Source organism: Microtus ochrogaster, chromosome 8 (assembly GCF_000317375.1).
Source record: "Microtus ochrogaster isolate Prairie Vole_2 chromosome 8, MicOch1.0, whole genome shotgun sequence".
NCBI lineage: Eukaryota > Metazoa > Chordata > Mammalia > Rodentia > Cricetidae > Microtus > Microtus ochrogaster.
In genome coordinates, this window is record NC_022015.1 from 57,067,201 (window position 1) to 57,081,072 (window position 13,872).

Here is a 13,872-nt window from a genome sequence, read left to right on the forward strand (position 1 = left end):
TTCCCTGACTTTAGGACCAAAGATAAAGGTTTACAGAGGTAATCTCCGAGTCTACAGGCAGAAGCTGTAGCTTGAAAAAAAAAATACTTTTCCACTGGCCATAATAATTGCCTGGGCTCCCACGTTGGAGAACCTCCAATTCCTGCTTCAGGAGGGTCACTGGGCCTGGGGATGCCAGAACCCACATAAACCACTCTGACCATGCCCAAGGTGCTATCAAGAGGACACTGGGGTGTTGACTGTCCTCATATCCCCTGTAGTGTGAGAACAACAGACCCAGGTCACTCTTCACTCAACCTCCAAGGCCATGGGCAACTGAGGGGGCTCTTGCTCCCTTGTCCAGACCACCGCCATTTCCTATAATAAGTCTCAGGATAGTTACTACAATATAAGAATAACCTATCTCTTTCTCTTTGGACACTAGGGCTACTTATTCACTTTTGATAGACTTTTGGGGACCCATCTCTTCTTCTTATTCCTCTAGTGTTGGGGTAGGGAGACAGCCTTACCCACCTCACCAAACCTCACCACTTAGTTGTATTTCTAGGGGTAGTCTCCTTACCCCACTCCTTCCTAGTGGTACAAATCTGCCCATCCCTGATCTCTTAGCCATGGTGGGACTCCATTAGTCCCACTGGATTTCAGGCTCAGTGGCTGCTGCTCTCCTCCTTTTCCTCCAAACCACATAATCTGACATACCTTTGACTTTACCAGCCTCCATGGTGGATCCCTGAATATAACCAAACGTCATTTCCCCTCTTGTCATCTGATTATAAAACCCTACTTCCCTAATTATGCTATCAGTTTTCCTCTCAGCTCATCCAGAATCCCCAAGAATGGCTATACTATCCTCCCCCTCCCGGGCCAAATAGACATGCTGGCAAACTGTAGTGCTACAAAATTGGCAAGCGAGAGATCTACTAACAGTGGAGAAGGGTGGCCTCTGCCTCTTCCTCAGCAAGGAATGTTGCTTCTATGTCAACCAATTGCATATTGTAAAAGACAAGATCTGACAACTCTAGTTGGATCTATGGAAATGTAAGAAACAGCTTGATGTCTCTGGCTGGTGGATCATTGACGGTACAATACAGAATGGGATACTGCCTTTCTTAACTCATTTTCTTCTCCTTTTCCTAATTCTATTAATTGTACCCTGTCTTATAAACTTCTTGCCCGTACTTTCCTTTTTAAAAATAAAAATAACAACAACAGAAACCCTTTCTTCTAGTCCACCTAAAATATTAACAAATCTTGTCTTAAAAAATCATTCCCTCAGGGAAAATGTCCTTGATAAGTTCTAATATGACAGGTACTTTGAAACTATTTTTGCTTGAAAGGCACTGATTCTTCACTTGCCTCCACAAGATAACAAAAAGCAGGATGAAAGGCTGGCATGTCTGCTCTAATTTCCTGTCTCTCTGTCTGTCACCTTGAATAAGATCCCTGCTTGATTCTTAATTCTGCATAAACATGTTAAATACTCAAGGATTATGTGTGTCACCTCACGTATCACATTGCTCTTCAAGGCTGTAGGTACAGGGCTCTGGCTTTGTCCTAAACCTGCTGTCACCATGCATTTAAGAAACTGCAAAGCCTGAACCCCCAAACGAGGTCAAGCATCTGTGATGACAAGGCTACCCTTTAGAGTTGATCCTATTATAGGAACAGGATTGGTTCTCTAAAGGAATAGGTACTTCTTCAGGTTACCTAGTAGAATAAAGTCAACTACACCTTAATGAGGGCTAGTTAATTATCCATACTTCTTGCACACTTGCCCTAATTATATCTTTATTTAAACCTAAAGCTAATTTCAATATACTAAATATGAACATAGGGTCACTGGATCCCATTATTTGTTCATTTCCCAAATGTGCTGACTCACTCTTTATATTTGTTTTTACTATCACACACCTCATTAACGGGCACAGTGGTCCAGGTGCTCCAGTGATGTGGGATGTCCTTTTATATGCAGTGCTTTTATTTACTAATGAATAAAGCAGTTTGGGTCAATGGCTTAGAGAGTAAAGCCAGCCTGAAAATATAAACAGAGATATATAGAGAGAGTATATGGAGTTTAAGAGACACCATGTAACTGTGAAAGGAGAACCTTACTGGTAGTCCACAGATTCACAATGATGCACAGATTAATAGAAATCAGTTAATTTAAGATGTAAGAGCTAGTTAGATATATGCCTGAGTCATTGGCCAAGCAGTGTTGTAATTAATATAGTTTCTGTGTGATTATTTGGCTCTGGGTAGCTGGGAAACAAATGAGCAGTCTCTGTTTACATAATGGAGCCACAAAGACCTGAAAACAGCTCAAGAGAAAAAGAGGACTTCTAGGTCCACAGAAACGAGAGCCAAGTGCAACTTCTTGAGAGCCATAGTTTTTACAGACAGGCTCTGTTTGCTGGCAGCGAGCAGAGGCATGGCTCCTTTAAGAGCCTTAGCATTAGCAACATTCGCATTAGCAACAAAAAACTGCATGGCTTCTTTAAGAACCAGCTTCCTGGTTTGTACTGGCAGCATGAACTCTTGCTCTTTTGGGATGTTCTGCACTTAAATGAGGGTCTATGAGCAGCATGCTACAAATTGATAAATGGTGACAATAGACTGGTTGAGTCCCTGAAGCTGGGGTGGTGAGCATGGCTACAGAGGAGGTGAACTGTACCTCCAACATGTTGGAGGGGTGGAGCCAACAGGTAAAGCTGTGGAGTTGGTTCTAGTCATGCCTGCTTAGTAATAATAATAAAAAAAGGTGTTCCAAGTCAGAAATGTTTACAGATACAGATATGCAATAAAGACAGATTTAGACATAAAAGACCTCTAAATGAGACACAGCATATTTAAAAATGTACATAGGCTTGGGAAACAGAAAAAAAAGAGTAAAGAGAGAGTAAAAGTAATATAAAAGATTACAGACAAAAATTCAAGGAGTAAAGATAATTAAATATTAAAAAGTAATAGAGTAAAAAAAGAAGCCACATAAAAATGGAAAATACACAGAGAGTCTGGGTTATGTATATTATTGTGCTTGCTTTGCAGAGAGACATTTGATTCTAGAGGCTGCTAAGGAAAAACCACCATATATATTTTCAAGGTATCTTGACTTCAAATTTTGAGTTTAAGGATCTGTTACTTTGGAAAAGAGGTTCTACTTTTGTTTCCACAGAAGATGAGAACCTGTGGATTCCTTCCAGGCTAATGTGGTTTGATGGAACAAGACCCTCCCAAAAGATCTCTTTGAACCCTAAAATTACTTTACCCAACAAACAGCAGGAAGTAGTTTGGAGAAAACTACACCCAAATTCCCAAAATTATTGTTTATAAATGTTTGTTTTCATTTAAAGGGGGTTGATTATAACTGTTTAATGGTCAGTTTCTTAAAAAAAAATGGGGGGGTAAAATATGATATAGAGATAAATATTTTGCATTGGTATGGATCTTGGTTTATTGATACAAATTTAAGGTCAATTGTTATACGTATATTTCTATTCTTGTTTAAGGTATTATGTTTATACATCTCATTTAAAATGTAATACATAATTAAAAATACAGATAGTCATTTAAAATAATCAAACTTGTCATGTTAGGTTTTCTAGACATACAAGGATATATTTCAGCTTGATAGATAATCTTCAACACTTCAAAGACCTCTAGAATATGGCATTTAAGATGTTCTAAGAACTTTTCTCAACAGTCAGACATGTTTCCTTCTAGTAGCACCAATTAGTTCAGAGAGGCTGATGGCACTGAAGAAACTCATTATGGAATTCGTCTTCAATATAACAAGGCTAACCATTTGGGCAAGAAGCTGCACTTGCCTGGACTGCTTGATGGTATACTGTATGAACTGGACATGGAGGACCCATAGAAAAGTAACTGTTTAACTTTCCAAAGGAAAGAATGGTCCTTCAGGGTTCCTGATGTAGGAGGTCCTTCTGTATTTGTGTGGCTTTCATTGGTTAATAATCTGCTTTGGGCCTGGTGATAGGGCAGAATTTAGGTAGGTGGGAAGACAGAACTGAATTCTGGGAGGAAGAAAACAGAGTCAGAGAGAACCACCATACAGCTGCCAGAGTCAGACATGCTGAGTCTTTCCCATTAAGCCACGACCTTGTGGTGATAGATAGATTATTGGAAATGGGTTAAATCAAGATGTGAGAGTTAGCCAATAAAAGGCTAGAGATAATGGGCCAGGCAGTGATTTAAATGAGTACAGTTTCTGTGTGATTATTTCAGGGGTTAAGCTAGTCGGGGTGGCTGAGACGAAGAGCAGGCCCTCGCTCTATCAACAGGTTCCTGCTTCATGAAACAGTCTGCTAGACATTCTGCAGAACGCAGAAGAAAGTAATGGACAAACTACCAATAGAGGTAATACAGTCTTTCAAATTTCCTACTTCATGGAAAAGTCTGCAAGATACTATGGGCCTATAGGCTGAAGATGGATGCCCCAATGTTACAGAAAAACTTTGGGTGACTATCCAGGCAGCAGGATGTCTCTGTCAATTCTAGAGTTACAGAAGTTGCTTATAATGCACTTCCTGTTTACTTAGGTAATATTATATCCTTCTGGGGTCTTTGACAGATTTGAAGAATAGATAGTTATAATTATAGTTTTCCTTAGTTATGATAAAAGATAAATTAGATATATAACTTTAGACTAACAAAAAATATGTAACTGTAATTCTTGCTTGACACCTGTTTTGTTATATGTAATTTTACTATGGTAAAGTTAAAACTTCCATTTTAATTAGACAGAAGATTATGTGGGATGTCCTTCTGTATATGTGTTGCTTTTATTGGCCAGTAGACATAGCTGTTTTGGCCAAAGACTTGGCAAAGTAAAGCCACTCGGAAAATCTGAATAGAGATATATAGAGAGAGTAGGTAGAATCTAAGTGATGCCATGTAGCTGCCAAAGGAGAAAGACACTGTTACCTTACTGGTAGGCCACAGCCTTATGGTGATACACAGATTAATAGATATTGGTTAATTTAAGATCCAAGAATTAGCTAGAAATATGTCTAAGCTATGGGCCAAACAGTGTTGTAATTAATATAGTTTCTGTATGAATATTTGGATCCGGGCAGTCAGAAAATGAACAAGCAATCTCCATTTACACCCCAACCTAGCCTCTATTGTTGTGGGAGGTCCTTTCGCTCCTTCAGCCAATAGCCGCTGAGATACCAGTCCATTGGGGCGTGGTTTCTCTTTTAAAAAAAGTGGCCATGTCCCTCTCCTCTCTCTCTTGTTTCCTGCTCCGCTTCCGGCGACTAGACTCCCTTCCTGATTGCGCAGAGGGCTGTTGTCTGGGACGGTGAACTGTAAGTTTTCCCCCCTTTAAATAAATACCATGCTATTAATCAAAATTCCAAGCTGGTGTGGGATTGTTTGTGATTTACACCTTCATCACTCTATAATGTGTACGTATGTAGATATGCATGCATTTCTTGAACTTATTTTAAGCCTCTTAACCCCAGAACCCTATAGAAGGTACGATTAAGTGATGACAATGCTTGCTGATTTGGTGAGAAAAGGGTATGTACATGGCTCTCTCCAAAGAAAATAGAAGACAGAGTTAGAGTATTACAGCTGCAAAGGTACCTGGGAAATTTGAAAGAGGGGGAAAATCTTTGTGAGTCTTAGATCCAATGGTTTAAGATCATCATAAATGTCTGCAATATCTGTGGGTAACTAGGATCCAGGATTAGAATAAGGATTAAAATTCTGTCTTTTGTCATGGTTCTAAAGTTAAAATAACCTGATCTGGCTAAGATACATTCTCTGTCCTAGAAGTTTAATTCTGTTAGACCTAGGAGGATTAGAAGATCTCTTAGAAACAGACATGAAATGACTACTGTGAAGAACAAGCTATGAAAAACTCAAACAAAACTTCCAAAGCAGAAAGACAAAGAGGACAGAAGGGCAAAGTCCATCCACATCTAGCCACAATTATACAAATATCTACTGGTTCAAGAAATATATATATTTGGTTTTTTGAGACAGGGTTTCTCTGTAGCTTTGGATCCTGTCCTAGAACTTGCTCTTGTAGACCAGGTTGGCCTCAAACTCACAGAGATCCGCTGGCTTCTGCCTACTGAGTGCTGGGATTAAAGGCATGCACCACAACCGCCCAGCACATGCAGTATTTTTATAAAAACAAGATGGGTATTTTAAAATTTTCAATCTAATCAACTTATACTAAAAAGTTAAAACAAGAGAATTAACTATATTTAATACTAATACCTTTATTTCAGTATCCATCAATATACACCAGGGTCAAAAACAAAAGCTAAAAGCATTCAACAGCATTATAAAACAGTTTGCAAACTCAGGAAACATTAAATTTTCAAACATTACAGGGATGTTAGAACAATGGGAAAGTACTAAAGTACTATTATTATCAGTTATGGACAGTTGCATCCCTGTCCCACAAGGACAACCTCAGGGAACTTCAAACCAAAAATTCTTCTAGTAGGCCAGGAGAGAAGGAGAACAGGAAAGGAAAAGGGAAAAAATGACAAAGAAGAAAAAAATCCTTCCAAACAGGGCCAGCAGGAAAATATAACAAGTGTTTCTAACAAATCTAACACTAGCCAACTATGTGAAATAAAACAGTGTTGACAAAAAGAAAATGAGAATTCTCACCTTTTCTGCTCAGTGCAAGCAAAAGGAAGGTATCACCTGCCTTGAACACCCCAGAGGAAAGCACTTGAGGAACATAAAAATATGCCTGCCAGAAGGAGCCACACAGAAGTGCTCAGCGGTTTCTAAAGAATGGTCCAGGCATACAAGAGACTATTTTTTTTTTCCTGTAGGATGAGAAAATGAAAGGGGTGTGTGTATGTGTGTGCGCACTCACGCGCACACTTGCACATACACGCTGTTTATGTCTGTTGATGCTGACTTTCTTCTTCTGATAGTAGTCTCCTGTTAAGTGGGATAGATGTGACAGAATTCTGTTGTGTCCTACAGCTTGGCCTTCAATTTGCTCTGTACTATAGATTGGCCTTTAACCAACTTAACCATCCAAGTGCTGGGAATACAGACACATCTTTTGTTTTTGTTACACACACACACACACACACACACACACACACACACACACACACACAAGTTCCATTTAACAAAAAGATCGTATGAACTCTATAAAGTAAAGTCAAAGATGTTCCTTTGTTGAAATACTAGTAGCATGAAGAATGGGAAGTGTGTAGGGGCTGTGTGTGTGTATGTGTGTGTGTGTGTGTGTGTGTGTGTGAAAGAGAGAGAGAAATCATATATTGCATATCCAAATGAAGCAGCTTAACATAATGCTAAACACAAAAAAATTCAAGACATAGCAAAGTAGTAAGAGTAAGCTATGTTTAAACCCCATGAAAGTACATATAAAATAATGAATTAAAAAAGATAAAGCACCCTTTGAGGGATGGATGGTACATGCAAAAAGAGGGAGGCTAAGTTCTCCTAAATTTATTTCAGCAACAAGCTCACTGAGTTATTGGATACTTTTCTCTATTATGTACACTCTTTATAAACTGTAGTAAGCACTGGGCAATATACAAGTTTAATAAAAGAAAAAACTGTCTCTGAAAACAAAAAACAAAGGAAAGAAGAGAGGAAGAAAGCAAAGACAAGGGCAGAAGGTTAGACATATATACTACAGGCCTGCCACTATCTCAAGAGGGTACGTTCTGGAACTAGGAACCTTTGGCACATTCTCTACTCACTCGAACAGCCATTTTTCCATGGGTAGGATTGAAACTTAACCAGAGAGTTGACTTGCTCAGCAATTGCTTAATAGTAACAGATTAGAGTCAGCTTTCTAAAGGCAGAAATACAGACCAGGGTCTCAATAACCTTTGGAGAAAGCCCTGCTTCTCTGAACAGTGTTAAATTGTGAAGTTGGTAATGGTGTCAGTAATCCCAGTGGCTTTCAAGGTACTATTTGTAGAAGTTCCTTTTTAGTAGTAGTGAAAAAAAAAAAAGGTAAGAGGGGTAGGGAGGGAGAGAGGAAGGAAGGAATAAATTATAAAGAAAGATAAACATAACTAGTATATTGAAATACGCAAGTTCTTGCCACTATTTGGGGAAAAAAATGACATGCCAGTGTGCTCACAAACCACACACAGAACTGTTCATTGGCATGGATAACATTACTTTGTCAGTATCTTTCCAAAACAAGCCAAATTCCCTAAGCATGAATAAGACCTGTACTAAGCATCTGGTGATTAATTCTTCTGCACTTCTTTAAATGGGATGAGTCAGATCTCCAGACCTTTAAGATAATTTTATTTTCATTAAATAGTATTTAACAGCCAACTAGTGCCAAGGCAATTTCTAAAGCACCACACAGGCAAATTCCGTGCGTATAAAGTATATTATTCTTTCCACTATTAAGTACAACTCTCAAGCTATGTAAAAAACACCATCGGTTTGGAAGTTCTACTAAGCAGTGGGAAGAGGAGAAAACAGGTGGACAGGTCAGAAAAGTCACCTCCCTTTAAGAGATAGGAGGAGCTCCTAGTAGACGAATATGGTCTGAACATATGTCCCATTAGCTCTGCAGTTCAACAAGGAAAGGACCTGGTACACCCGGGACCTGGGAAATATCCAAGAAATGTTTGCCGAGTTGACCTAGAAGGGTACTATGCCCATCTCCATCTTCCAAGAAGCAAGAAAGTAAATTCCTCATGGTGTTGAAGTAAGTTCTGTTAGACGACATAAGGAACACCACCTCTCTGGATGCCATGGGTCCTTACCTGCTGCTGGACTGGCACTTGCTGTACCACCTGGGTAGGCACCGCTGCTTGGCTAGCCACAGATGTCTGTAGAGTCACTGTCGAACCTGTGTCTGAACCCGTCTCTGAAGTCTGCATGATGGTCTCTGGAATATACAAAAACAGTTTATAATGTTGCCCTTGCATTATAAGCTTCATTGCAGCCTTCTTAATATCAAAAACTGAGGCTTCCAAACATGTAATACCACTCAGTCCAACACTGTCACATTAACTCATGCATGTTTTAGTCATTTTGATCAGTTTTTAACTAACTAAACAGTAATAAATTAATAATACTTTTATAAAAGTCTTTATTAGTACCTCTTGACCTGAGACTAAAGAGGCAGAACTTCACTAAAAGCTATTGTCCTTTGATCCCAATTGTTAAAAGTATCTCAATTTTTTAATGAACTATGAATTTAAATATTAAAGCTACTCAATCTGAAATAGATTCTCATGTAATGTACTATACTTTCTAGACACTTTTTGAGGCCATCAGGTGACAATAAAGAAGCATAATATAGACTAAATCATTTCTAAATTATAAAGTAATTATTTAAATGTTTTATATATACTAATATACTCTGAATTCAGCCACAGGATCACATTTTATAATTTTCTTAGGCTTCTATGGTTTGATGTCTTCTTTTGCCACTTACAGATTCAATAAAAAATAAATGTGAACTTTCTGATATGTGGATAAAGGTAGGATACACTATTTAATTCATAGCCTATGAAAATAATATATTGCAGTTTAAACCAGTAAAGAACACCATGAGCATTTATGTTCCTTAAGAAAATTAAATTCTCAACTATTCAGCTCTTTGGAGGAGAAAATTAATTCTAATCAAAATCTTTGTCACAGTGTGATTAATCTAATTCTTTTTTCCACAACAGGTTTAGAAATAGGCCTTATAAAATAACAAATCCATTCTTATTTTATAAATGCAAATGCCCAAAGATGTTAAGAAACATATCAACGTGGCAAGAGAAAAAGCTGTGGCTGTGCTTTTTGTTTTAATGTCAGTGATGTTCTCTAGAGTTTCATAGTGGCTCTTCTGTAGGTAATGTGTGACTTTCTTATCGCTTTCTTGGTCAAAGTCCTAAAGCTACACCAATCTCTTTAGATACAAAAGTCTGGAAGTGATAGCTGCCACCAACTGTTCAAGACATGTAAAGGGCTCTTCTGAGTGTGTTTCATAAATACATTTACTCAAGAATATATTAATCCATGAAACAATCTGACTTTCACATTTAATTGAGTTATACTAAGGAAGGAAAAGGTGGGTGAAAGGTTAAGACTGAGGCTACGGCATCATTTGCACAGATAGGTTCACATTCAGCTCCAGGACTTTCTGGATACATGGGAAGCTAACCTGTAGAAAACTGGTGTGATTTTTTTTTTCAAAAGAAGCTGAAAAATCACGATTTTTATGTGCAATAATACAAACTGTGGGCCTATTAAATATCAAGTGTGTTAGATAAATGTGCATTTGGACTAGCATTATAACCATGGAGATGCCTAAGATAAATGAGAATGGCATCATTCACTACACAAAATTCTTGCTTGATTAGGGTGATGGAAGACACTAATGCTCCACATTTTGGGAGCCAAAGCTAGGTTACAGTGCAGTGAAAGATTGCTTAATTATCGCTAGGGTAGATCCCAGCACTGGCCATTCTCTTCAAAATTATCCTTTCTTTAAAGAATAGATAAATTAGGAACCGTATCTTTTCCTTTTATTTTTTTTCTTCCATGACAAATAGGGAGAAAAACAGCAATCCAAAAATGAAAGCAAAACCTTTCAGGTCCTCTGATTTATTAAGTATACAGAGTATTGATTACATTTTGTGCTACAACAAAGGAGCTAAATATGTATGCAAGGCTTGCTTCTGTGCAAGGAACAAGGAATGGACCAGATACTGGATAGCACCTGCTACGAAGGTTTTTAGTTCCATAAGCTCCAGGGTGAGCGGTAGACCTTTGTTTGATGAACACATACAGAAGCCACGTGTAGTCAACTAGTGCTTCTCCTTTACTCTGCTCCATCAGTAGAATGTGGGTTCCCACAGTTAAGTCTTTTGCACTAATACTCCCTCTTGTTTACCACAGAGCTAGTGGGAAGTTTTGCCAGGACTAGCTTATGTGCCAATATTTTGCGCTAATGATTAAAACTATGATATTCTTATTTTATAGGAGAGTAGTTTGTGGCTTGGGATGTCAAATCACTCATCACTTACACACACATAGAAAAAAGAAAAGAAAGATTTGATGTCAGAATAAAGTTTGTGCTCTTAACTTCGCAGGATACATTGGGAGCTGAGTTTAATAATAAGTAGTGTCTAGGTAAATATAATGAGACTAACAGAGTGATAACATTCTAGAATGAAGAAACAATAAAGGAAGCAAAAATATGTCAGCTATTCAACAACAGTAAACTAAATAAGTACTAGGAAATGATTGCTTTTAAATTTAAAGCTAAAGACTAGGAGAGAACTTTCTATTCAGCCTCCAGCTGTCTATTCAAAATCAAAACTGGCACAAAGAGCCCAATCAAGTGTACCCAAGTATTAATCAAACCTAAGAGTACTTTCTGCTAATTCTAATTTCTGTTCATTTGATTAGTTTTTTTTTAAATATTAGATTTGTATGTGTGAGTGTTTTGCATGTATGTCTATCTGTTACCAAATATATGTCTGGTTCTCAAGGAGGTCCAAAGAGGGTTTTGGATCCACTGGGACTGGATTTATGGATGGATGGGTGGGTCACCATGTGGAGGCTAGGAACATTCTCTATAAGAACAGCCAATGTTCTTAAACCTTGAGCATCTCCCAAGACCATCTGACAGACAGTTTCATTCCTCTCTAGTCCCACTACCTCCATCAGCCCTGAAGAAGGGACTCTCAAGCAGCCTCCTGACTTCCATAAACTGCCTTGAATGGCGATGACTACAAATTGGTCTCTCATTTACTAAGTCTTTTTTTTATGCTAGAAACCAGTCTACTTAAACTGTGTTAAATACAACTGGCAGTTTAATTTCCAAAGGAAGACGATGATGTGGATGTTACCCTTATCAAACAAGTGTGGAAACAGAACTGGAGGGATTTTAAAAATTGCTAAAAGCATGCAGCCAGAAAGAGGAAGAATCTGAATTCAATCTGATTCTGTGTGGCTTGAAAACCCATGCTTACAACCACTGGGTGTAGTGTGTTGTAGACTCATGGCAGTATAGTTTCCAAACAAAAAGCTGGACACTGGGTATCAGAACAGTAATTTGGGGTTCTAATGTATGTTTTCTTAATGTACATTTCCAACAATCATGGAGATAGATCCATTCCACCACTATCCCTAAGGCATGAAATTATTTTCTTTACTGAAGCAATACTAATTCTCAACTAATAAATGTTTGTCCAGAGTCACTTTACACTCACTGACTCTGAAGACCTAATCTTAATGCAGAACAGTAACCATATAAAGCATGTTGAAAGAGTATAATCATCTGCACAAAGTTTGTTAGACACACTGACAAACTGAAAGTATTCTGGGGAATCCCCAACATTTGTGCACAGTGAAGCTCATCCCAGGAGGGCAGTGTCCAGAACCTGCTACCTTAGGGAGCTGAACAACAGTTGGGTGCTTATAAGGCATTCTCATTCAGCAGCCCAAGTTTCTGAGACTTTGTTTATGTCTGGGGGTAATTTGGTTAGTTTTGTCCCTTTGGTGCCTGTTAAGTGATATTTGTTTATCAATCACAAGAGCAGTCACATTAATCTATTTTGATAAGCTAAATAACCCCCTGCAGTTTGCCTCTGATGCAGCCCACATGTAAATGACTTGTATATTCTTACAGGAGAGACATGCACAATTTCCGTCTAGTCATCCTTGCCTAATGTGACTGTCAGGTGTGTGGTGAGCAACAGATGCTTGTTTGACAAAGGCCTTTTCATTCTGGTAATTAGGCATTTGGACACACCCGCCTGCTAAGGGCTCTGCTTTGTACAGCCAGCTCTGGATGAGTCATGAGAAGCTAAGGCTAAATAGGCCACATTTTGAAAGAAGGTTAATTAGCCCCGAGGAGGAGGAGAAGAATATTGCAAAACCCAGCTGCTGAATGCAACAAATTAGCATTTTTTTCAAGCTGATGGGCAAACCTAGGCAAATCAAGTGTGTTTGGAACAAACATGCCTTATTGCAAGTTTCAAAGCATTCAAATGTCCTTTGGGGAACTTCCTGAAAATTGTTTAATGCACTCAAATTCACAGTTGGATTCTTTTTAGCACATACAATGTACATGCCAAATTAATCGGTTTAATAATCTGACCTCGTCAATCACTTGTCCAGCAGAACTTTATAAGCTTATACCAAGCTGGATTCACCTGATGCTTACTGGGATCTTCCATGAAATACTTTCTCTTCCATAAAGAAAAGCCTCATATCTCGTTCCACTAAACTGACTTTCAGTTTTCTATATGAAGATTGTGATAAAAATCTATAGTTTTCAAATTGCTTTTCCTTTTACCTTACCATAGGAAGACCAAAATGCTAAATCCACTTTTGGCTTAAAACAACATAACCAAAACCAACTTAACCAAAATTATTATAAGAGTTACTTTATGGTAAAATAAGTTATATCTAAATACAGCTATACTCAACACAAATTATAAGAATTTTAGAAGCCTAATTCAACATAAGATCAAGAATGCTATTTGATAATTTTAAATTACTATTTTTAAACTAGAGAACAAGTAGTTTGACAGTAGTATATTTTTACAAGAAGAAAGAACCAAAATCATTCTAAAGATTCTGAAACATAAAACTCTTTATTACTAATACTCAAATTCAGTTAAACCTCCTTTAACTAAAATTATGGGTATAATAGGGCTAGAGAGATTGCTCAGTGGTATAGCATATTTAGTGCTCTATTAGAGGGCTGGTTCCCAGCACCCACATTGGTCAGTTCACAAATCCCTTTAACTGCAGCTCCAAGGGATATGTCACCACCTTTTTTTGGCCTACACACACACACACACACACACACACACACACACACAGAGAGAGAGAGAGAGAGAGAGAGAGAGAGAGAGAGAGAGA

General features: G+C 38.1%; 1 protein-coding gene across 3 annotated transcripts in view; it reads right to left on the reverse strand.

The window, feature by feature from the left end:
- The window catches only part of Rfx3 (regulatory factor X3), a 256,520-nt gene that overhangs the window by 131,042 nt on the left and 111,606 nt on the right, over nt 1-13,872 (reverse strand). For all 3 annotated transcript variants that reach the window (XM_026781166.1, XM_026781165.1, XM_026781167.1), the window contains one exon: nt 8,763-8,887. In XM_026781166.1, the coding sequence (XP_026636967.1) occupies nt 8,763-8,887 (125 nt within the window). The remainder of the gene's footprint in view (nt 1-8,762; nt 8,888-13,872) is intronic.